Source organism: Mastigoproctus giganteus, chromosome 11 (genome assembly GCF_048544385.1).
Source record: "Mastigoproctus giganteus isolate SK-2022 chromosome 11, ASM4854438v1, whole genome shotgun sequence".
Taxonomy (NCBI): domain Eukaryota; kingdom Metazoa; phylum Arthropoda; class Arachnida; order Uropygi; family Thelyphonidae; genus Mastigoproctus; species Mastigoproctus giganteus.
Window position 1 is genome coordinate 103,146,082 of NC_143585.1, and position 25,745 is coordinate 103,171,826.

A 25,745-nucleotide genomic window follows, 5' to 3' on the forward strand; every position below is an offset into this window, starting at 1 on the left:
GTTATCGTAGACCAATTATTTCTGTAGCTGCAATACAGTTTAATGAATAAATGATTGTTTCAAAAAAGTGTATTTTTATTTATTACAGTCATTGTGTCACTAGCTACGGATATTTTCAATGCCTGCTGGATTATGTAGCTGGTATATAATTTTCTATCAGTTGACAACTTAATGTTTTATGACATAAACTGTCTTAGAGGTTATGGAAATTAAAAATAAAGTAAGATGAAATATGAGCCACTCATTACACCTAATTTTCTAATCATCCAGATAATAATAATAAAAACTATTTTCAAGGCTGGGATTATAAGAATGAATCTTTTATGTAGAAGAAACTTAATATTTCCTTTCATTTTGTATTACAGTATAGTAAATGTATGCCAGTATTATTTATACTGTAAGATGTAGTTTTTTTTTAAAAAAAAACACAAATCTTTCTTGGTTTTTTTTTTTTTTTAGGTTTTCCGCTTTCTAATAAAGATGGGTACGTCGAGTAGCACTTTGACTGAACTTCAGAATAATAAATATCTCCAGCAGTTTGCAGGAAAAGAATCCATTTCGCATAATGATCCATTTTGGAATCAGCTTTTGTCGTTTACTTTCTCTCCTCCACATACCTGTGCAGATTGCCATTTATTAGAAGATAGCACACGCCCAATGCTTGATACTCTGCTAACTAACAATTTTGTATCAGGCAACTTAGGCTCTCTGACCCGGGTGTTTTTGTTAAGAGCAGCTGAGCTGAAAGCCTCAGTTCAGTGTGAAAATAAAGTATTTATATGGCAAACTTATAATGCTTTATTTATAATTCGCTGTGTAACAAAGTATTTTATTGAATCACTTGGTGATGACAGTATAGTTAAGCATTTTCACTCTGAACAAGCCAATAGTTCACAACTAGTGGATAATGAATATGGAGAATCGGAAGGTGTTTTAGAGTTGTTGATAAATGCATTAGTTGAAATTATTGTTGATGTACCACTAGTTCCTGTTACATACACTATTACAGTGGAAGCTGTAAGCACATTACTAGTGCTACTGTCTGTACAAATGTTTTATTCAAAACCAACTCCGGGATCCATCATATACAAGTCTATGATGCATGGTAAGTGTTCTATTCATGCACTCTTGCTTATAAAGGCTCTCTTGCAGCATTATGTGAAACAAGAAAAATGTCCTCACTGTATAAGCACCTCAGGAGATGGTGGTAGTGTACTATCTGGATTAGCTTCGGGCCTCTGGAATGTTCTGACATTAAGATACCCACGAAGTGGTTTAACAGAGAATGCTACAACTATGAAATCAGTATTAGCAAATCAATGTTTGATATTGCTGCTAACATTAGTTAACCATTACACGAATGAAAAAGAGCTTTCTAATCCCTATCGTGAAGCTCTGTTTAGTTTTAGGAATTCTGTTGAACATCCTGATGAGGTAGTTGTTAATACTGCTCCTGCATTTAAATTTGATTATTCTTGCCTTTATTCTGTGCTTTGTGAAACCTTGAAAGACGATCAGACTACACTTTTTCTCTACCTATTACTTCATAGGAATCATAATTTCAAACAGTTTGTTGTTTCAAGTGAAAATATTGACGGATTAGTGGTGCCAATATTGAAAATACTCTATAATGCTCCAGAAAGAAACTCCCACCATATTTATATGGCCTTAATTGTGCTCTTAATTCTTAGTGAAGATGAATCCTTCAATAATAATGTGCATCATATTATACTTCGAAATACAGGTTGGTATACTGAACGGGCATTATCAGAGATATCACTTGGTAGTATACTAGTTCTAGTAATTATTCGAACTATACAATATAATATGACAAGAATGCATGATAAATATCTACATACAAACTGCCTTGCAGCTCTTGCAAATATGTCGAGCAGTTTCAAAGACCTTCATCCATATGCTTGCCAGCGGTTTATGACATTATTTGAAAATTTAAGCAAACGTCAGTCAAGAATGATAAATCAGCTAAAGAATGGCAGTGACAGTGGAAGATCTGATGGTGAAGAAGACCTGGTTACTTCTGATTTGATGCAAGATCTTTCAATTATAGAAGAGGTGCAACGCATGCTTTTAGAAATCCTGAATTCTTGTTTAACTTCCCAGTTACAAAACAATACGGACCTTCTTTATACACTCCTTTATAAACGGTATGTATTTAATTCTTTTAGAACTCATGCTAATTTTCAGGATGTTATTCAAAACATAGATGCAGTATTAATCTATTTCACTGAACACCTAGAACTGGCTGAAAAACATTTATCAGTTTCTGAAGTTTCCTATATTATAAAACAGGCATCACAAAAATGGCCAAAAGATAAGTTAAAAAAGTTCCCAGAATTAAAATTTAAATATGTGGAGGAAGGACAGTCAGAAGAATTCTTCATACCTTACCTGTGGTCTCTTGTATTTCATACATCAGGCATATACTGGAACCCAAAAAATATCTTAATTTTTAACCCACATAAAGGATTGTAAACAAAAAAATAAATAAAACAAATAGCTGATATAAACATAATTATCCTGTGACACTTAAGTTTTGTTTTTGTTTAGCTGTCTTCTAGAATTCATTGATAGCAATGGATGGGATTGATAATGTAATTTGACAAAAAAAAAAAAACTTTAGTTTGGAACCACAATGTTGATTCAGAAAAATATTTTCATTATTTGCTTGGTCTGAACCTGAAACTAGAGAAGAGATCAAAATCTAATTATTATTATATTTTTTTCTTTCATGCTCTATTCTGTAAGCTTATATTCTGCAAAATAGTTTTAGGTTTTCAGAGACATTTTATTTTGCTTTGGAGAAGGGGGGGAGAGAATTAAGAGTTCTTCATATAAATTTGTATCATGTTGAAAATATCTTTCTTATATAAGTATCCGTTATAGGTTGACCTTAAATTGTATATACACCTTTGTATGATGTATTGCAGACTTTGGTGATAATTGTAAATATTAGAAAGTGATTTCACACTTAAATATATGTTATCCTTGGTAGGGGGGGGTATTTTAATTTATTTAATGCTTAGCATTTTTTAGAGCATGGATTCTTTCTCTCTCTTTCTCTCTTTCTTATGAATGACAGTAATAATTTTTTAATCTTAAGCTTAATGGAAATCACCAAAATTTATATGAAAAATTCATAATTAAAAATACTTAAGGACAGAGAATTCATGTTTATATATATATACACTGTGTTTTTGTGCATACATGCATGCACAAGATGATTAAAAATTATGTATAAGCACTTCAAGATGTATTTCCAAATCTTTGTAATTAGAAACCAAAATTTTCTGTACAGTTAATAGGTATGAGGAAATGCAATATATAAATAAAAAAATTAAAAAAAAAAAAAAAAATCCATCACTGGCTGTTGAAAAGAGATGCTATTCTTATGTTATTGGGTTTTCTCAATGGCTTAGTATACTTGTAAGTCGCAGTTTTTTTTTTTTTTTTTTTTTGTGTATATTCTCATAAATCTGGCAGTCTTCAAGATTTTCCTCCTAATCTTTACATTTAAGGTATTCCATCATAAAAAAAGGTCTTGGGGGGGGATGAGGCATAAGACTTAGAGTATGTCCATGATCACTCCCCCTAACAACTATCTGTCATTCAGCAGCATTTGGATAGATACAGACATTCGAGTGAGAGTATGGTGCTGAAACTGCATCCAAAAACAGGTTCTTTAATGTAGAAACTGCATTATTCATTAACATCACAATATAATTGGCATTAGCAGTGGCAAATGATGTAAGAAAGCAAACTTATACAGCATCAGCCAAGAGAGAAAAAAAAAAAAAAATGCCTGCCATTCATTCTCTCCAGTAGTTTTGTTCCACACATATTCTGCAACTTTTCTTCCTCAATGTGAATTTGTGCCCCTTTGTGTAAGGTATGAGCAAGAGGAAGAATCCCATCAGCATTGAGCTTGTTCAATCCATTCAAAGCTTTAAACATCTCAGTCAGATCACCTTGGAATTGCTCAGTCTACAGACACTGCAATTTGCAGAACTGAAGCCTTTCTTGATAAGACCACCCCTTTGTTCCCCTCATCAATATCGTTGCCCTTCTCTGTACTCGTTCCCAGGGCCTAATTTCCCATTAGGCACTGTGCCTAGGGTTTATGAAGGAAGGAAGGAAAAAAATAGGGAGGAAAAGGTTTTCAGACTTAAAAATAATGCAACTATAAAACTTCAACATTAAAAAGAAATTAAAAAGAAAGAAAATCTACAATATCTTCAATATCTAGATTACTTGTAACATTTCTTACGATTACAAAAGTTTCTTGCTTCAGCTTTTTGTTGTAGCAAAATCTTTAATAACGTCCTCGAAGTCCATATGACGAGCAATATCGTTCTTGATACAAAGAAGTGCCAACGACAATTAGCGATCTTGGCCCATAGTTGAGCATACACAGTTCTTGATCTGCTTAAATTTCGAAAATGAGTGATCTCCTTCAGCATTCGATCCAATTATGGATAGATCAATTCTTAATGCTATGTGTACGTTTGGGAAACTAGTAATCAGTTTATCTTTTATTTGTGCCTTGATTAATTCTGCCACAGACGTTTTGTCCTTGTATAGTGCCAGAAACAATAGCAATTCATCAATGAAGTCTACTTCTAAGTCGGACAAGTAGGTGTTGACTAATGCTGTGGCTTTGGATCAAATTTCTTCTTTTAACATAAGATTTTTCTATAAGAAAATTGAAAGTATCATGCATTGTACTGTATGCAGCACGCCATTTCTGTGACTAGTACATCTACAATACGATAAAAAACTTGAATTCAAAATGTATCTTTTGCACTTAGTTTTGCTGGTACCAATTCTTCTGGTGTTTCATTAAACGGTTTCTTCCTTTTCTGCTTTCGGTCTTCATGTTGTCTATAATAGGAATTAGGAACGAATTCTTTTGCAATTTTTTTCAAAATCATCAAATTTGTCTTCGTCTCGAACATCAATCAAATAATCCAGAAGCGCATCATATAATTTCACAATTATAAATAACTCAATTCCAGGTTCTTGAATTGCTTTATTCACTCTATCTATGTTTTTTTAGATCTTCCCAAATGATAGTCATTGATGCTATTTCTAACCTGTTCCATTTATTTATCAAAGCTTTTCCTTCATGAACCACTGTCTGTTGGTTTTTGTTCTTCACGTTCTAAGACATTGAGTGCTGCGCAAATTTTACTGTAATTTTTTTCCAATTTACATTTACGTGATGACCATCTTGTGCCTGATAGATATTTGATCGAGATTGTATTCTCCATCGTACTCAAATTTAGACCATCTTTGTGGTGAGGCTGCAAAGAATGTGGAGAACGACTGTAAAATGCCAAAAAAAATAAATGGAAGCCAAACAGCTTTCTGAAGAGGTCCCTACTAAATTAAGACTGTGAGAAGCACAAGGAACCCATACTGCTATTTTGTTGACTTCCTTGAATCTGGCTTGGACTCCAGAATACATCACACTCATATTAGCAGCGTTGTCATATGACTGAGATCTGCAATTTGTTACAACTATTCCATGTTTATCAAGAATAGATGCTACCTTGTCAAAAAGATATTTTGCATCATGCTTTTCAATGGAAACAAACATCAAGAAATCCTAACAATGGCAGTTGCCATTGTTAGGATTGTTGTGTTGCTCATTATCACCACAGAAAGCTGTACCACTTTTTGCCAAAAAATTTTACTACAGCAACTACTCTTCTTAAAACTATAGTCCAGTATTTAGTTGCTTTTTCCTTCTCGATTTGCAATTTTGTGTCAATCCAGGTTGAATTTTGGAACTGCAAAATATTAACTATAGAAGTGAAATTGCTCTTGATTTTTCATGCATTGTGATTCTTGCATGTACATTTTTCCAGTCGAATCCAATTTGAAATTGATTACATATTCATTAGTTCCGTCTTTAAATAACATACACATATAATAATACACTTTTCCAGTAGATTCTTAGAATATTAGCCAGTCTCTTTTAACAACCTCTCCATTTTCCTATAAAACAATTCTTTTCTTGCATATCTTACTTTTTCACCAAATTTTTCAGACATTGATTTCAAATTGCACTCTAAATTCTGAAACTGCACATTTTGGGCAACATGATGAATGAGATCAGCATTTATTTTCCATTTAACTGGATCAGTGTTGAAATCTGATAGTGAAACAGTAACAGATGTTTTTTGGGTACTTATGTCATTCACAGGCTCTGATTCGTCCTTATTTGCAGTTACATCAGTTGTCAGTGTCGACACTACGGAACTACTTGGTCTGATTCTAATTCTATATCAACTTGACCTTTATTTGTTCCTTCGTCGGTAGGCCTGAATACCATCGCTGAAATCTTCAGATTGACAAAGAGTAGGCTTATTGCAGGAGTGGTTTGGAACATTTATATATTTTGGCATTGAATTTTTCATTTCACCCAAAGCTTTTTCTTCTTTTTTTCTTTCATAACCAGATTCGTGTTTTCACATATATCCGTCATATATTTTAAATCAAGTCAAACACAGTTAACGCAATAAATTATTCTAGGATCAGAATATAAAATATTTTAAATACAGCTCACCAGTCTTCTTTTAAAATTCGCACTGTTTTCTTAAAATGTTACACCACAAACTTATTCCACTATTTACTACCACTCTCTTTACGAATAACATACATGTACATATTTGTGAGTACAACTGTTTTGAACAGGAAAATGCATATTTAATGCTCTACAAACATATCAATTTAACAAGATAGGCATGAGACAACAGTCATACACATTCGTATGTGCATGCACTGTTGAACTGCTCATACTTGCATTACATCAAAAGATCTAATTTGCAGTCAGTGTGTTAATACAGTATAACTTACTATAAGAAATATTTTACTCCTCGTTTCCCTGCCGACTGGACTAGCCAGGTGGGTAAAGTGCCTGCCTGGCAACCCAAAGGTCGTGGGTTCGAATCCCACCTCGGGCTTGGATCAGAGTAGTGCAAAAACCTTGAGAGGTGCATTATGGCCACAGAAGCCGATGCACTAACAAAACAGACAAACTCCTCTTTTCCCACTTCTCAAAATAAAAGTGCCTAGAGCCTGAAAACATTAAAATCTGGCCCTGCTCATTCCAGTAGCTCCACATCCTTCCTAAAATGAGGCCTCCAGAACTGTATGCAGTACTCAAGATGTGGCCTAACTATTGCCTGATACAATGAGATCACTTCCTTGTCGCTGCTAGCAAAATTCCTGTATATCACTGACAAAATGATGTACAGGAGCTGTCCTGGAGAGGCTCTCTGCTCTGTCCAGAGAAACTTCATATCTGAGTGCACAATTACCCCCAGATCTTTTTCATTTTTTTTACTATCCTGAGTGTAGTACCACACAGTTGGTATGTTAGTGTGGGGTTATTGCTACCCATATGCAGTACTTTGCATTTATCATTGTTAAACTTCAATTGGCATTTCTCAGCCTATCTGCTCAACTTTTTTAGATCCTTTTGAAGTAGCATACTGTCATTAACCACCCTTCCAACCTTTGTATCATTTGCAAACTTGGACATTAAGCCTGATATGCCTTCATCAATATTATTGATAAAAATAGAAAACAACAATGCGCCCAACACCAAACCTAATTTTGCCATATAACAGTATCTTGAAACCATGAAGTCAGATTCCTTTGAGCATAGATTCTCATCCACAAAGTAATCCCTGGTAGAATTAACATCCATGTATTTAATAACAATCAGGATAGGGTACACCAACAAGACCTGGATAAATTAGGCAGATGGAATGAAAATAGCAATTGAGGTTTAACATTGATAAATGCAAGATATATTTCAGTAGCGATAATCCCACAACAGCATATCATTCTTCACACTGGAAGAATGGAGACCTACAGGTAATTTTACAGTCCAAAATCAAGTTTTCTGGGCAGTGTAGACAGGCTGCTAGGAGATTTCGCAGGGTTCTGTCAGTTATATTCAGAATGTATGCCAGCAGGAACCGGGGGGGGGGGGTAATTATCTTATTGTATAAGGCAATTGTTAGGCCACACATTGAACAGTGCATGTAGCTTTATCTGTTGGAATGGTTTCAAAGAAGAGCAAAAGATTAGATCAGAGACACAAAAGACTACTTTTATCAAGTAAGACTTGAGTTCTGTAAATTGTAGCTTACAAATTGACCTGATTAAGTGCTTAAAGCTTTAAATGGATTAGTAAACTAAATGTTGATAACATTCTTGCTCTTTCTCAGGCAACACGCATAAATGGACATAAATTTAAATTGGAAATGGGTGGTTGAAGGATACATGTGGAAATTTGTTTTTGGCAAGAGAATAGTATTAGTACAGTGGTACCTTGGTTTGCGAGCATAATTCGTTCCGAAAACATGCTCGTAATCCAAAGCACTCGTATATCAAAGCGAATTTCCCCATAAGAAATAATGGAAACCCAGATGATTTGCTCCCAAACTCAAAAATATTCATATACTGTAAAAATGATTAATACAAAATACATACCTTTTTATATTTTTAATATTTAAATTTAATATACATAAAGCAATCAAATTTATTAATTATTGGGTAGGACGACTTTCACTGTCTCTAACGGAATCACTGCTATCTGTTGACTTTTTCTTTTTGTGCGACTTTAACAAGGAATCTTCCCAATGGCACTTGCTTTTGCCTCCTTTTGAGGATTTCACGGAAATCAGATTCATCACTCACACTATTACAAAACGAGGAGGCACGCTTGATACAGATAAACAAAGCTGTGTGCGTGTAGCAACTGAATAAACAACACCGTAAAGGCAGAGATACACTATTAACACCTCACATTTTACTAAAGCACATTTCTAAGGGTTACTACCATAAAACAATAAAAGCAATTTCCAGTTGCGTTCCTGCTAGTGGAATCTGTTATAAACTGGTAGTAAACTCGATCTAATTGTATTTGCGATTATACTAGCTGGAATTGTTGGTTTTTGTGTTATTATGGTAAAATGTGTTTTGCCTTCATTGATATAAAAAACCATAAATACATTTTCAAAATCTTCTCTTCATTCCTATCGGGTTGCGTTCAGTTGGGGTGATTCTGCGTTCGACTGCCATTTCTTGTAAACACAAAGGCGAATCGTGCATAAGCGAATTCGGTTCGTGTTATATAAGATATCGTTCCCGTATTTATAAATCGTTTTTGATCGAATTCGTGTAGTGTAAACACATGTTATACGAGGACTGACTGTACTCATATTGCAAGACCTCGCTTGTTTATCAAGTTAAAATTTATTAAAAATTTTTTGCTAGTCTTGCAAAACACTCGCATACCAAGTTACTGGTAATCCAAGGTACCATTGTATTGGCAAATGATGCAAAGAAGCAAGCTTATACGACATTGGCCAAAATGAGAGAACCTTCCCACGTCACCTGTCCATCCCCTTTAATAATTTCTCTAATTTTTTCTTAAATTTATTCAAATTGCCAATTGATGGAAATTTGTTCCAGCAGTCAACTACTCTAGCAGAAAGCAAATTTCCACATATCTGTCCTGAAACTCTCGCTCCTCAATTTAAATTTTTGCCACCGTATGTGTTGTCTGAGCTAGAGTGATGATGCTGTCAGCATTTAGGTTGCTCAATTCATTTAAAGTCACAAAACCTCAGTCAGAGCACCTTACAAATGCCTAGTTGCCAGATGCTGCAGTTTGCAGAATTGAAGTATTTCTTGGTAAGAATACCCTTTTTTTCCCCCTCACTTAACTCCTTGCTCTTCTCTTCACCTGTTCTGATAGATACACATCATTCCTAAAATAAGGCTCCCAAATCTGTAGACACTGTACTCAAGATTACCCTTATGACCTTATAAAATGGAATAATTACATCCTTTTCCCTGTTGGAAAACTTCCTGTATATCATTGACAGCACCCCACGAGCTCTTCTAACAGTCTGTATGCATTGCTCTGAGAACTTCATGTGTGAAGTTCTCTGAACAGCTCATTTTCAGTACCTTCAGTAATCCCAGATTAACTTTTCAATTGAGTGGTACTACTCAATTTACATGTTAATCTGAGATTACAGCTATCCATATACTATATGTCGTACTTTGTTTGCTAACAACATGAACTGGATGCAGGGAATAACTTTGATTTTATATACTTGGATCTTAGAAAGGCTTTTGATACTGTTGCACATGGAAGACTGCTGCACAAATTGGAGCAGTGTGACATTGGAGGCAAATTGCTGCTATGGATAAAGGGGTGGTTGAGAGGGAGAAGACAGAGAGTGGTAATCAATGGACACTGCTCATCGTGGACTAATGTTATTAGTGGAGTCCCTCAGGGTTCAGTGTTGGGTCCATTATTGTTTTCTGTATTTATAAATAATATTGATGATGGTATATCAAGCTTAATGTCCAAGTTTGCAGACGATACAAAGGTTGGCAGGGTTGTTAAGGACACTACTGACGCTATGCTGCTGCAACAACATTAGCATTAGTAGAGGCATATGATGCAAGAAAGCAAGCTTATGCAGCATCAGCCAAAAAAAAAAAAACAAAAAAACTTCCACTTTGCCCCTCCGTTCATTTGAAATACCTGTCCAGCTGGGCCTTAAATTTATTTAGGCTATCAATTTCCACAACAAGGGATGGAAGTCTGTTCCACCAACCAACTACCCGCTGGCTAAAGGCAGATTTCTGGACATCTACCCTACATCTGTCTTTTCTCGATTTGAATTTATGCCTTCTCAGGTGATTTATTCTGAGCAAGAGGAAGAATCCCATCATCATTGAGCATGCTCAAACCATTCAAGGCCCATCTGCTCAACATATCCAGAATGAGCAGATGGGCTGAGAGTTGGCAAATGAAGTATAACATTGAGAAATGTAAAGTACTACATATGGGAAACAGCAACCCCAGAGCAACGTATCAACTCTGTGGTACTACACTGACAAGAGAATGAAAAGGACCTGGGGGTAATTGTGCAGGCAGATATGAAGTTCTCTGAGTAGTGTAGACGTGCTGCAAGAGTAGCTCATGGAGCCTGTCAATGATATACAGGAATTTTTATAGCAGGGATAAGGAGGTGATTATTCCCTTGTATAAGGCAATGGTCAGGCCACACCTTGAGTACCGTATACAGGTCTGGAGGCCTCATTTCAAGAAGGATGTAGAGCTGCTGGAACGAGTACAGAGAAGGGCAACAAGATTAGTGAATGAAACAAAGGGTTGCTCTTACGAAAAAAGGCTTAAGTTTTGCAAATTACAGTGTCTGGAGACTAGGCACTGGCAAGGTGATCTTATAGAGGTGTATAAAGCCTTGAATGGTTTGAGCATGCTCAATGCTGATGGGATTCTTCCTCTTGCTCAGAATAATCACCTGAGAGGGCATAAATTCAAATTGAGGAAAGACAGATGTAGGATAGATGTGCGGAAATTTGCCTTTAGCCAGCGGGTAGTTGGTTGGTGGAACAGACTTCCATCCCTTGTTGTGGAAGTTGATAGCCTAAATAAATTTAATGCTCAGGTATTTCGAACGAACGGAGGGGTGAAGTGAAAGTGTTTTTTTTTTTTTTTTTTTTTTTGGCTGATGCTGCATAAACTTGCTTTCTTGCATCATATGCCTCTGCTAATGCTAACATTAATCGTCAGTTGCCACTTCTCAGCCCATTTCCCTAATTTTTTTAGATCCTTTACATCCTTTTTGCAATAGTATGCCTTGATTCCCATTATTAACCACTTTGCCGACTTTTGTATTGTCTGAAAACAGACATTAGGCCTGATATGGCCTACATATCACTAGCATTTATAAATACAGTAGAGCCTCAAAAATCCGAACATCAATAATTCGCAGCGTCAATAATCCGAAAGAGCCAGCATTTATTTATTTTTTTTTTTTTTATGTTGGTGCCATAAAATAATTGCAGCAAATGGGTTATTGTGATCATGTTTGCAAATTGAATTTTGATTCTATTAAATGGCAATTGTAATAAGCGAAAATCAGAAGAATATTATCCATAGGCTATAAAAATGAAGATATAAAGCACAAGTTTACACCTTTTCTTTCTTTCTTTTTTTTTTTTCTCTCTCTCATCAATTACAAAAATGATACGTGAAAATCGAAAGAATATTATCCACAGGTTAGCAAAATAAAAATTTACGCTTGCGTACATACTTAATTAACATACACAAACCATAACATACAGTACTAACTAACTAAACATAACACTTTGTAATCTGTTATTCGACATACTTTGTAATCTGATATTTCTGTTCACTGACTTTTTTTTTTTTTTTGGGGGGTTGTAAAATCTAAAACAGTAAAAAAAAATGTGTCAATCAATAACAATGAACATGGCACACAGAAATTGCAACTAAAACAATACATGCAAGTGAGATATAGAGCAAAATGTTTACGAAGTTTAGATATAGGAATGAAGAGATTCTGAACATTTACAGAGTTTTTTGTTTCACCGTGCTGAAGTTATGGTCTTCGTCTCTTAAAAGGAAGCAGACATTTTTACAACTAAATTGAAGATTGAGGTTTTAAACAGACTTTCAAAGTGAGAAAGCGGGTGTTCGTTAGCAGGACTCTACAAAGTTGGGAAGTCAACCATAACAGAAATTAAAAACAAGGAAAAAGTTTTGAAGTTCACATCAAAACTTGATTCAGATGATGATGCAAAAAAAAAGAAAGAAAAACTAAAAAAGAGAACAGCTAATGACGCATCCCTCGAAGATCCTGTTTGTTATTGTAGTAGGGCTTTAGAAGCATCGGTGACTAAAGCTATATTGCTCCATGTATATTGTCTGTAAATTGCATGTGTTCTGAGATCAATTTTTTGTTTTCTACACGAAAAACCCAAGTTTCCTGGAAAACACACTATGCTACCCTCGTCTGAGACAGATTAACTCAAAGATGTGAAAAAAGACCCATAAAAATTCCTCCCATCATTGATGGGACTCGAGCTTGGGTCATAAAAACCCAGGGTGGGGAGGGCGGTGATTCTGCTAGCAGTGCTACCCATGAGGGCTAGGTACAAACAACACAACAAACTGAATACTGTCCAACTCATTTCAACTTCTCTTGCTGAAAAGAGCGAGAGATCTGGCAGCAAAGAAACAAAGTTAGAAAATGGTGCAGAAAAAATAAAAGTAATTATTTTCATTAAATGACTATAATACATATGTGTTATTGCGACTAAAAGTTCCATTTGTTTTGTCACCTATGAATGAAAATACATAAGTAGAACTTAAGTGTTTTTATTTCTAAACATCCTAAACCTTTTTTTTCTTTTAGTCTCCAGGGCTGTATTATTGATAAGTTCGAAAATTGGAAGTGCAAACTACTCCTGGTTCTAATTAGTTGGGATTATCGCTGCTCTACTGTATTGTAAACAACAATGTGCTTATTAACAAACCCAGGGGCTCTCCACTAATAACACTAGTCCAAGAAGAGCAATGTCAAAGGATATCCACTTTCTTCTCCACTCAAACATCCCTTTATCCATAGCAGTAACTTGACCTTAATGCCACAGTCCTCCAGTTCATACTGTATGGAACAGTATCAAAAGCTTTTCTGAAATCTAATTATATGATGTAAAAATTATTGTTAGCATCTAGTTGCTTTGCTATTGCATTGTAGTTTCCAGTTACAGTGTCAGATGTGATTGCTCATTAACAAATAACTGCATTCCTATCTACATGGCCTTGCATTACGTCTTTACCCAGTGACTCCATAATTTTTCCTAGAACAGAAGTCAAGCTTAGAAATCTGTAATCGTTCACTTCACCCTTACATCTCCCTTGTGAATTGGAGAGACATTTCACAGCTCCAATCCATATGGACTTCCTCTGAATTAAAGACCAAAATTAGCATTAGCATTAGTTGGGGCATACAATACAAGAAAGCAAGCTTATGCAGCATCAGCCAAAACAAAAAAACCTCCCATTTCACATATCCATTCACTCCAAATACCAGTCTAGCTCAACCTTAAATTTATTTAAGCTATCAACTTCCACATCAAGAGATGGAAGTCTGTTCCAGCAATCAACTACCCTCTAGCTAAAGGCATTTTCTACACATCTAGTCTACAACTGTCTTTCCTTAATTTGAATTTATGCCCCGTCAGGTTCATACTCTGAGCAAGAGGAAGAATCCCATCAGCATTCAGCTTGCTCAACCCATTCAAGGCCTTATACACATTAATCAGATCACCTTGCGGGTGCCTAGTCTCCAGGCGTCGTTGCAATTTACAGAATTTAAGCCTTTCTTGGTAAGAACACCCCCTTTGTTCCCCTTACCAATCTTGTTTCCCTTCTTTGTACTCGTTCTAGCAACTCTACATCTTTCCTAAAATGAGGCTTCCAGACCTGTGCACCGTACTCAAGTTAAGGCCTGACAATTGCGATGTATAACAGGATAATCACCTCCTTGTCCCTGCTAGCAAAATTCCTATATATCAAGACTCCGTGACCTGCTCTGGTACCTGTCTGCACTGCTCAGCGAACTTCATATCTGATGCACAATACCCCCTCCCACCAAGCTTTTTTCATTCTCCAATTCCATGAATGCAGTACCATACAGTTGGTATGTTTCTCTTGGGTTACTGCTACCCATATGCAGTACTTGGCATTTGTCAATGTTAAACTACAATTGCCACTTTTCAGCCCATTCACCCAACTTATCTAGAACCTGTTGCAGTAGCGTACTGTCTTTATTGTTGTTAACAACGCTGCCAACCTTTGTATCATCAGCAAACTTGGACATTAAGCCTGATATATCTTCATCAATATCATTGATGAATACACAAAACAACAATGGGCACAACACCGAACCGTGGGGAACTCCATTAATAAAGTTTGTCCACGAAGCGCAGTGTCCACTTATTACATCTCTCTGTCGTAGTAGTAGTGGCATGTGATACAAGAAAGCAAGTATGAGCTTATGCATCATCTGCCAAAAAAAAAAAAAAAAAAAAATCACACCATTCCCTCCAAATGCCTGTCCAGTTCCTCCTTAAATTTATTTAACCTATCAACTTCCACAACGTCAGATGGAAGTTTGTTCCAGCAATTAACCACCCGCTGGCTAAAGGCAAATTTCCGCACATCTATTCTACATCTGTCTTTTCTTAATTTGAATTTATGCCCCCTTAGGTTCGTAATCTGAATAAGTGGAAGGATCCCATCAGAATTCAGCGTGCTCAACCCATTCAGGGTCTTATACACACCTCAATCAGATCACCGTGCAGGTGCCTAGTCTCCAGCCACTGGAATTTGCAGAACTTAAGCCTCTCTTGGTAAGAGGATCCCTTCATTCCCCTCACCAATCTTGTTGCCCTTCTCTGTACACGCTCAAGCAAATCTGCATCCTTCCTAAAATGAGGCCTCCAGACCTGTATGCAGTACTTAAGGCGTGGCCTGACCATTGCCTTATACAGAGGGACAATCACCTCCTTCTCCCTGCTACCAAAATTCCTATATATCATTGACAAAACCCATGACCTGCCCTGGCAGCCTGTCTGCATTGCTCAGAAAACTTCATATCTTTACTGCACAATTACTCCCAGGTCTTTTTCATTTTCTACCACCTTAAGTGTAGTATCACACAGTTGGTACGTTTCTCTGGGGTTACTTCTACCCATATGCAGTACTTTGCATTTGTCAAGGTTAAACTTCAGTTGCCACTTCTTAGCCCATCTTCCCAAATTATCTAGATCCTGTTGCAGTAGCACACTGCCATTACTGTCATTAACAACCCTGCCAACCTTCGTATCATCTGCAAACTTCGACACTAAGCCTGATATACCTTCATCAATATCATTGATAAATATACAAAACAACAGTGGATCTAACACCAAACCCTGTGGGACTCCACTAATAACATTAGTCCACGAAGAGAAGCACCCATTAATTACCACTCTCTGTCTTCTCCCACTCAACCATCCTTTTATCCATTGTGGCAACTTACCTTTAATACCCTTCTGCTCCAATTTGTACAATAGTCTTCCATGTGCAACAGTGTCAAAAGCTTTCCTGAAATCCAAATATATGATATCAAAATTATTTTTTGCATCCTGTTCCTTTGTAACCACAACATCGTCTCCCACTCAACCATCCCTTTATCCATTGTAGCAACTTACCCTTAATGCCATACCACTCCAATTTGTATAGCAGTCTTCCATCTGCAACAGTATCAAAAGGTTCTCTGAAATCCAAGTATATTATATCAAAATTATTTTTTGCAGCATCCAGTTCCTCTGTGACAACATCATAGTATCCAATCAAATTGGTCAGACAAGACCTCCCTTTAACAAACCCATGCTGTGTCTTAACAAGTTAAATTAACAGTTCTATGGTTACTTGTTACCTTTTGAATCCCCCTTTGTGAATTGGGGATACATTGCACACCTCCAGTTCATGGGGACCTTCCCTGAGTTCAGGGAAGCTGTTATAATTGTGGCTAAGGGTTAATGATGGTCAAAGGCCTGCTTTACAATTTTTTGCTGCTTATTTTAATACAATTGGTTAGATCCCTTCAGCCCCAGATATTTTATTTGCTTTTAGCTTCACTTTCTCTTCTGCTTTCTTCTCAGTTATCACAAAATCATTTATCTCCCAGCTATAACTTTTTGTATTTCTACTATTCCCATCCCTAAAAGCTGCTTTTCTGGTGCATTTAATGTGAGATAATTGCGATTCATCCTTTTCTTTCTAGTGTTAATATCAGCAAAGAATTCACTATTTTTCTTTGCATTTTTAGCCAGAAACTTTTCATAATTTGCCTTAGCTTGCCTAATCCATTTGTGACTTGATTTCTATGCCCCCTGCTAATTTATAATCACATTATGCATTTATATTCTCTTCCACTAGTCTCACTAGTTAATCCAGTTATGTCTAAACCCATAACAATATCTCTTAGTTGATATAGCAAGCTTAGTAACTTCTATGATTACTTAACTAAATGCTTCCCATTTAGAATTTGCTGTTGCTAATAACATCATCAGTTGGTTCCATTGAAGGGAATTTAAAAATTTCTGCCAAACACTGTAGTCTTGTTTATGAAAGCAAAATAAAGCCTTTCCTTTTATCCTTACTATTTATGTCTTTAAGTAGCTCACACATCAGTATATTATGCTCACTTCTACCTAATGGTTCCTTTACATGAATATTCTTAATGCATGAAGAGTCATACTGATAATCAGATCCAACCTATAGGCACTCCCCGGCTTATGTAATACTCCACTTATGGAAATTCAACTTTACGTAAGTTTTTGCTGGCCGGTGCACACTTAAAAAAATCCTGGAAGTGTATTTTGCATCCCGTAGGAATAAATGGAGGCATCTTGAAAATATCGTAATGCGTAAGAAATTGTTTTTTAATAATTAATTCCAAGACCTCGGAAGTTGAAGCTGTTTATGTCTCTAAAAGGTCATTTTTATAATGGAAGTTGCACTACACCTGCATCGTTATCATATGTTCCATTATAAGAATCAATTTTGAACACCTTTGTGATATTTTTCTAAAACACATTTCTGGATGTCACTACCATAAAACAATAAAAACAATTTGCACTTTCCTGTTTATTGGGCTTTCCTGTTAATGCAATCTATTACAAAAGGGTAGTAAATTCGATCTTATTGAATTTGTGATAATCCCGATAACTGGAATTCTGTGGGTTTTTACTTTACTGTATTATGGTGAAATGAGTTCACCTTCATTGAAATCTTCAGTCATATAAAAAACATAAATTTTCAGAATCTTCTCTTCATTCCTATTTACTTATTACAATGGTGAAGGGAAAGGGACCAACAGAAAGTGCAAGTGCTAGCAGTGCTAGGAAACGAAACAAAATTGATTTAGAATTTAAGATGATTAATTAAGAAGTACAAGGCAGGACAAAGTTTGTCATCCGTTGCACGGAATTAAGTCTGCTTCAACAGTGAATACTGTTTTAAAGGACAGTGCATGTATCAAAGAATATGTTAAAGAATCAATGCATTTAAGATCAACAGTGATCACAAAACAACGTTCATGTGCTGTATCGAAGATGGAAAAGCTATTAATAATATGGATGGAAAATCAGATTCAGAAACAATTGCTCCTGAGTCCAATAGTCATTCAAGGAAAAGCAAGAAGTATTAAAGTCGTGACAAGCAACAGATGGTTTAATAAGTTCAAGCATCGCACTGGTTTCCAAAACATTAAAGCATGTGGTGAAGTCACCAGTGCCGATTCTGCAGCTGCAGAGAAATTTTGTAATGTGTTGGAAAAAAACCCTTTTAAATCTCCATAGCCCACAACTTCTGCCATGGTGTGCTTATCAGCTAGAGAGTTAATTTTGGCAACGAAGCTCAAAAGGTAAAACTTGCTGATGTTATGCCTGTCTCCTCTCTCTTTTTGAAATTTTGAAATTTTTGTAATTTTCTACACTTTTGTAATTTTTCCTGCGCATGAGATAAAAAAAATTTAATAAATAATTCTATTTACATGTTCATTGAACATTTCTTTTTTGCTTCAATCAAATTCAGTGTGCATAGTTGCGAGTGCTGCATTAGTATTTAGGGAAATTCCGACTTACGTATAGTTCCACGGAATGCAACTCTTACATAAGTTGGTGAGTGGCTGTATTGGCTTTTCTTGTTGCTTCTCTAACATGGTGGTGGTGGTGTGGAAAACAGCTAGCCAATTAATTCACAAGATCTTGCTACTATATGAGTGATCAGTCCAGAAATTTCAGTCAATATCTGTGAAATTAAAATTCCCCATTATAAGATATTCTGATTTACTGGCCCACTTGATTTATATAGTTGTTTGTTATACTCATCACAGTAATTTGGACTACAAATGTACTCCTGTTCTAATTTTTGTCTTCCCCAGTTCCTACATCACACCAAACCAACTCAACATTGCACTGGCCACCCATGTCAACTGTATGCACTGCCTTGGACTCTAAGCACTTCTTAACCAAGAGCATAACTCCTACCCCCTCCTGTCCTTCCTGTATGTATTATACTCATCACATTCAACTTCCATATTCCATATATCTGCATGGCACTGTGTCTCCAATAACCCCGCAATGCCCATATATGATGACCTAACTAGTACTTCAAATTTGTTTGCTATATTGCTGGCATTATTGTACATGCAAGTATACATGCACCTGTTTTTATCTCTTAGTGTATGTGCTTAGTGTCAGAGATAACGTGGCGTGGTGCGGTTTCTTGTGAGAGGGCCCACATCATAATTTGTCATCTCCAACATTTTGCTTTCTTCTCTGCTTGAAGCTGCTGTTAATCTCTCCCAAGCTACCAGTTTTCTGAACTACCTAACACTCGTCAGTAGCATTGGTAAAATATTCTTGCACCCTTTTATCAAGCATATCACATCCCTATAAGAACAGTCTCTCCTTTTAACAAGCACAGGAGAAAAATTCTACCCTGCGTGCCTTTGCTCAGTTTCTCAAGGCAAAAATGATTGACAAGGCTCTCATCGTGTACGCCCTCTGTGTCTGAACAGAATTGCAAAAAACTTATATTTAATCCCAACTCGTGACTTTTTGACACTGCCCGGTACTTGTTAGGTGAGTCCCCCAGATCTGCTATTCTTAACTCTTCAGTAGTCAAATGACCTTTCGTGATGGTTTTAGTTGCATGGATGGCTATGTCCTCTAGTTTAAAATTCATTTTTAAGCTTGTAGATTTTTTGTCCCTTTGTATTGATCATTGATGGCAAATATCAGTAATAGAAATATTGAATATTTGTAATGATTTTGATCATTAGCATTAGTAGAGGCATATGGTGCAAGAAAGCAAGCTTATTTAGCATCAGCCAAAAAAAAAAATAAATAAATAAAAAACCTTTCCATTTCACCCATTCATTCACTCCAAAAGTTTGTCTAGTTCAGCCTTGAATTTATTTAAGATGTCAACTTCCACAATGACAGATAGAAGTTTGTTCCAGTAATCAACCACCTGCTGGCTAAAGGCAAATTTTCACGCATCTATTCTACAACCATCTTTCCTCACTTTCAATTTATATCCCCTCAGGTGCATAATCTGAGCAAGAAGAAGAATCCCATCAGCATTGAGCTTGCTCAAACCATTCAAGGCATTATACACCTCAATCAGATCACCTTGCAAGTGCCTAGTCTCCAGATGCTGCACTTTGCCGAAGTTAAGCCTATCTTCGTAACAGATACCCTTTGTTCCACTCACTAATCTCGTTGCCCTTCTCTGTACTCATTCTAGTAGCTCAACATTATTTTTTAAAATGAGGGCTCCTGACCTGTATGCAGTACTCAGGGTGTGGTCTGACTATTTTGCTATATCTTCTTCTTCTTTATGTGGCTTCCTCGATGTCAGGGTGCAGCACCATTCTCTCCAGTTCCCTCTATCACAAGCTTTCCTCTTGGTCTCAGCGTAGTTTTGTGACCTCTTCCAGATCCTTATGTGTTGAAGCCACATTCTTCTTCTCCTTCCTCTTGATTTTTTCACACGATCTTTCCCTCAAGGACTGTCAGTGTTCTTTGTCCAGCTGATCCTCTTAGCATGTGTCTTGGCAGTCTCATTTTTCTTTGAATCATTTCCATTAGTAAAGATCTTTATGTTCTCATTCTGTGTAGGACATCAATGTTTGACATGTGCTCTGTCCATGAAATTCTTAATGTTCTTCTGAAGCACCATATCTCGAATGCTTCAATCTGTTGTCACACTCTTTTCTTATAGGTCCAAGATTTCTCTTTCCTGATTTCCAGTGTGAGTAAAATAGGTACCCAAATATTTGTATTCCGTCATGTTTGTATTTGTATTTTGTTTGCTATTTTCATGTTATTTATCACAATGTCTGCTTCAGTTTACTGACGTAACTTTCAGATAGTTTGTCTTCTCTGCATTTAGTTCAAGGCAATAGTCTTTGCCTTCCTCAATTAGCAAACATAATAGGCTAACTAGGTCATTTTTGTTGCTAGCCAATAAAACTGTATCAGTGGCATATCTAAGATTGTTATACCAAATGTATATTATTATTATTATTATTATTAGCCATATGGTGCAAGGAAGCCTGAGGCTTATGCTGCACCAGCCAAAAAAAAATCTGAATTACCCTGAGAGCGAAAGAGAGAAAACAGTCAGAAGTAGAAAGAAATCACCAAGAAAGAGAAGAATGATGATATTCAGCTCAGGACCCTGGGTGTGCCAAGCATACTCACCAGATGTGAGCACCTGGTGTTGTATTGTAGGGGTTCATTTGTACTGGTTGATTAAAGTCAACTTTTACTTATAACAATTTACACAAGCGCTGCCGTGTAATGTCTGCTGTCCTATTTTATTTTAAATCTGTTGGGGCCTCTAACTGCAAGGAAAACTCCGTGTCCTTTCAGAATACAGAGTAGAGTGAAGACAAATTTACTCCCGACACCCGTTAATATCAAAGAACGATTTAATATACATGTAATAATATTTTTAGGTCTTAATCATACATTTCACTTTATAAGACACAATTCTCGTAGTTAACACATACATTTAAAATAGTCTTCCTGGTTAACATGAATATTTCTAAACTCCACTTTGCAGGAGGGGTCTTCACAGTTATTAGAATTTACTTGTATACTCCAAATACAAAAACACCTACAAACTCAATATTAAACTCCGCTCTCTAAAGAGTTAATATAATATTTATCCTTAACAATTGTCTTATGAAATATATATTATTTCTCAGGAACACTGAATGCCTTCAGGGAGTTCCAGTTAGTACTAAATCTTTCTAGTGCGAATAATTTTAGAGCTGGAGACATTATAAAGGAAAATTGGCAACTTACTTTCCTGATCAACTTGCTAAATATTAATCAGTCGAATTAATCTGTCCTGGATATCTAAAGGCCCACCGCTCGCCTCTGATGTTATAGGATCCTATTTTCTTGTTCTTTTTCCTCGAAAACCTTTTCTCCAGCAAACTTCGGCTTTATTTCCCACTAGCAGGTTTCCCTTCCTCACATTTTATGCCATTACTCCACAAAAACTTCCACATGCACAACCCTATACAGAACTTCTCTACACACTTCCCGACACCTCTACACAATGAAAAGAGCAAAAGACACCTCAAATTCGCGCCCTTCTCCTTCTATATCTCTATGCCTATATTCAGGAATAATATCCAATATTTTATAAGATAAGTATAATCGGAATTCTCCCCCCTCCTTTTTTTTTTTTTTATTTCTGGTAAGCCAGAGCTTACAGTATATTCTGGAATGAAGTAATTTAAGAAAATTACCGCTGTCTTTTCATATTTACATTACAGTTAAAAAGATTTATGTTCCTTTAACAAACTACTAAAAGTCTAAACCAATATACCTTTACTGATTAAAGCTAATGTCAAAAAATAGTAATCAGTTTACATGACATTTTTTTAACGCAATTATTATTATTATTATTATTATTATCATCAGCCATATGGTGTAAGGAAGCCTGAGGCTTATTCTGCACCAGCCAAAACAAAAAAAAAAAAAAATTCCCAAGTTACTGTGATAGAGGGAGAGAGGAATCGCCAAGAAAGAGATGTCACTGATATTAATTCCCAAGTCTTGTTCTTCTATCTTCCTCATCACCTTTCTGCTGTAAATATTAGAGGTTCGGAAAAAGAACACCTCTTTTGATTTTCACCTCTGAGGTCTCTGAGTTAATCATTTGTAATTTTTAGTTGATGTAGATCTTAATCAGTCTGAACACATTGTTATCAAAATCCAGTCTCTATACAAGGGGATAATCACCTTATCCGTGCTAGCAAAATTCCTATATATATCATTGACAAGACCCCGTGAGCTACTCTTGCAGCCTGCTTCAGCTACAATATGTAGTATTTGGACAGTGTATGTGATATACAGTCCAACCTCTCTTTAACAAACTTCCATATAGTGAATTTTTCTATGTAGTGATCGTTTTTGATTTCCCCTTGATCATTACATTGAAAATAGTTTCTGTATAACGAAGAAAATTTCCATATAACGAACTGATTTCGAGAGACCCGGGTATGCATTGTTCGCACCTTTAGCCTTCTGGCAATACAGCTGATGCTGTAGAAAGCACGAATTATGAACTAAAAGGATTAAGAATTAATCCCTTTATCTCTTAAAAGCTAAAGCATTTTACAATTTAGTGGTGCCCATAAAACCCTTCAGGAAGAAACTGGCCCACCACAGGATAGAAAAAGAAGGAAGGTTTTGGGAGAGGCCTTTGCCCAGCAGTGGGTCAGCAATGGCTAAAAAGAAGTAGTAAAACCTATACGCTACTGTACCAAAAAGTCTTGCTGGTTAACTGTTATCTATATGTCCACAGCATGGCTGTGAACACATAGATAACAGTGGATACATTGATAACAACGATTAAGGCATATTACCGACGCGGACATTGGGTCTGATCAACCTGTTTTCTACTGTAAAGCACCCTATTAAAAAATTAAGGGAGAGTGATTTTCCTTTATCCCGGAAATTCGTCTGTTTCGAAGAAATGAGTCATTCACGCTTTCACCTATCTCTGTTTACATGGTAGGTACAAGTCAGTGGCGTAGCTACCTTGTAAACAGGAAAGGTAATTGCCTCTGGGCTAGAGCCCTTTAGGAGCCCGGCATCTTTGGCTGTCTCCTCTTTTTGCAGTTTTCATTAATTAAGTAGGGGCCCGAACATGTTCTTTGCCTCCGGGCCTGAAAAAAGGGTAGCTACGTACTGGTGTAAGTGGTGCCTAAATCAGTTTTGTTTTAGCTGCTGTGAAAGTAACCTTACAATATCCAAGAGGATATCCTTGAGTGTAGTGTGAAAAAGTGGAAATGCTTAATAGTGTAGATAAGGGCGTAAAAGAAAAGAAATTGCTTTAAAATTTGGTATTCCTGCCAGTAGTGTGTTAACCATTCTGAAAAACCGTGTTTCGATTTTCAAGCTGTTTGAGGAAACTGGACCCAGTCAGAAGCAGGCAAAATTATACCTGTATGAAGATGTAGATGGAGCAGGTTTTTGGATGAAGTTGATTTGGGACCAAAACTTTTTTTTTTTTTTACGAAAATCCCAAACATGAGAGGTATTAGAACCTATAGTACTTAGTATTGTGCTTGAGTTGGAGGTTGAAAAGACGAGAAAAGATATTTGTTGACATTAGACTTGAATTCTGTAGACTGTAATTTTCAGGAAAGACATGGTGGGGCGGATTTGCGATTTGTACAGAGCGAACAGCAATTTGATTTGCCTAGAAATCAGTGTCACCAATGATAAGCATAAGAGCAGAAGAATCCTTTTTGCGAGATATAAGACAAGACTGAGTTTTAGAAGGAATGAAATCAACTAAGTTGTCTTTGTGCCACTGGAGACTTACCTGGAGATCTGCATTTATGGAATTGTTAGTGGATATTCGAAAATTTGAAGCTGATTGAGCTGGGCAAGGTTTCTCAAAATCGAAAGTGGAATGCAATTTCCTATCATCGGCAAAATGGATAGGATTTACAGTCAGTGGAAGAAGGTCATTAATATACAAGAGGAAAAGAGTATGGGAAAGAACGGCAACCTTGGGGGACACCAGCATTAGTGGAGAAATCAGTAGACAGAGAGCCATCTACCGTCACCCTCAGTGAGTGATCAGAGAAAACTGGATAATCAATTTAAAAAAAACAGTTGACGAACCATAAGATGGAAGCTTGTTTAGAAGAACTTTATGCCAAATAGGATGGAAAGAAGAAAAGAAATCTCGTAGGTCATCCCATTTTGGCATTCTTGTAATGCCGAACAACATGAGATTGGGAATAGCCATGAGATAAAGGCTTCGTTGGAGAAGAGACAATCACCAAGTTCTGATCTGAGGTGCCTAATGGACCACTCACTTCGACTGTGTACTTAGGAGGGTTGTTTGTGAGAAAAAGATCAAGCGTGTTGGCTGTATGGTTAGGATTCTCCAGTATTCTTGTAGGTAAATGAACAATCTGTGCAATGTCATTCATTAGTAATTGCAAAAGCCTCAGCATCTCGACCAGCTGGGTCGGTGTGACTAGAAAACGGAAGCCAGCTGGAGTTGTGAACATTAAAATCACCAAGGAAAATTACCTCACTGTTAGGAAAGTTGGACTGGAGAAAGTCAAGTTGCAAAGAGAGGAAGTTGAAGAGCTCCAAGTGATTAGTGGAGTTGGGAGAACAGTAGAGACAACAGATGAATTTGACACAGTGAGGTAGAGAGATTTTAAGCCAGAAAAGATCGAAAAGAGGAGATTCCAAATTACCAAGTCTCTGATAATGAATATCAGAATGGACATATGCACAAGTACCACATTTGAGGCGAAAGGAATCATACAGCGAATAATTTGGGCAACTGAGATGAGCAGTAGTTGAATGAATCCCTAACTGAGATTCTGTCAGAAAAAGTGCATGGGGTTTGGCAGACTGCAAGTGGAAATGAACATCGTTGAGATTTAGAATTGAGACCACGTATATTTGTGAAATGAACTCAGAAGTGTTTGGGAGGTTTAGATCTTTTCGCAGGTAAGCTTACTCTATTAGTTTGACAATTCATGGTGTATTCAACAATAAGAAAAAGTGGCGGGGGGGGGGACATGCTGTATGAAGTAATTTTTGGATATGGCGTACACATGGTAAGAATATACCCAGATCCTTGACATAATGTGGCCTCGACAATGCCCTCGCATACACACTACTCGGACTCCTTCCAGTCACTATCTGGCAGAGTAGCAGTAGCAAGATTATACACTAGC

At 36.5% G+C, this 25,745-nt stretch overlaps 1 protein-coding gene across 2 annotated transcripts in view; it reads left to right on the forward strand.

Moving 5' to 3' along the window:
* Window positions 1–25,745, forward strand: part of LOC150078315 (dymeclin) — a 97,317-nt gene that overhangs the window by 46,896 nt on the left and 24,676 nt on the right. Inside the window, exon 2 of one of the 2 annotated variants that reach the window (XM_090384743.1) lies at window positions 460–2,165. In XM_090384743.1, coding sequence (XP_090240869.1) covers window positions 481–2,165 — 1,685 coding nt within the window. In that variant the 5' untranslated portion in view covers window positions 460–480. Of the gene's footprint in view, window positions 1–459; window positions 2,494–25,745 lie in introns of those variants that run through there. The other variant, XM_090384742.1, reaches the window with a different exon arrangement.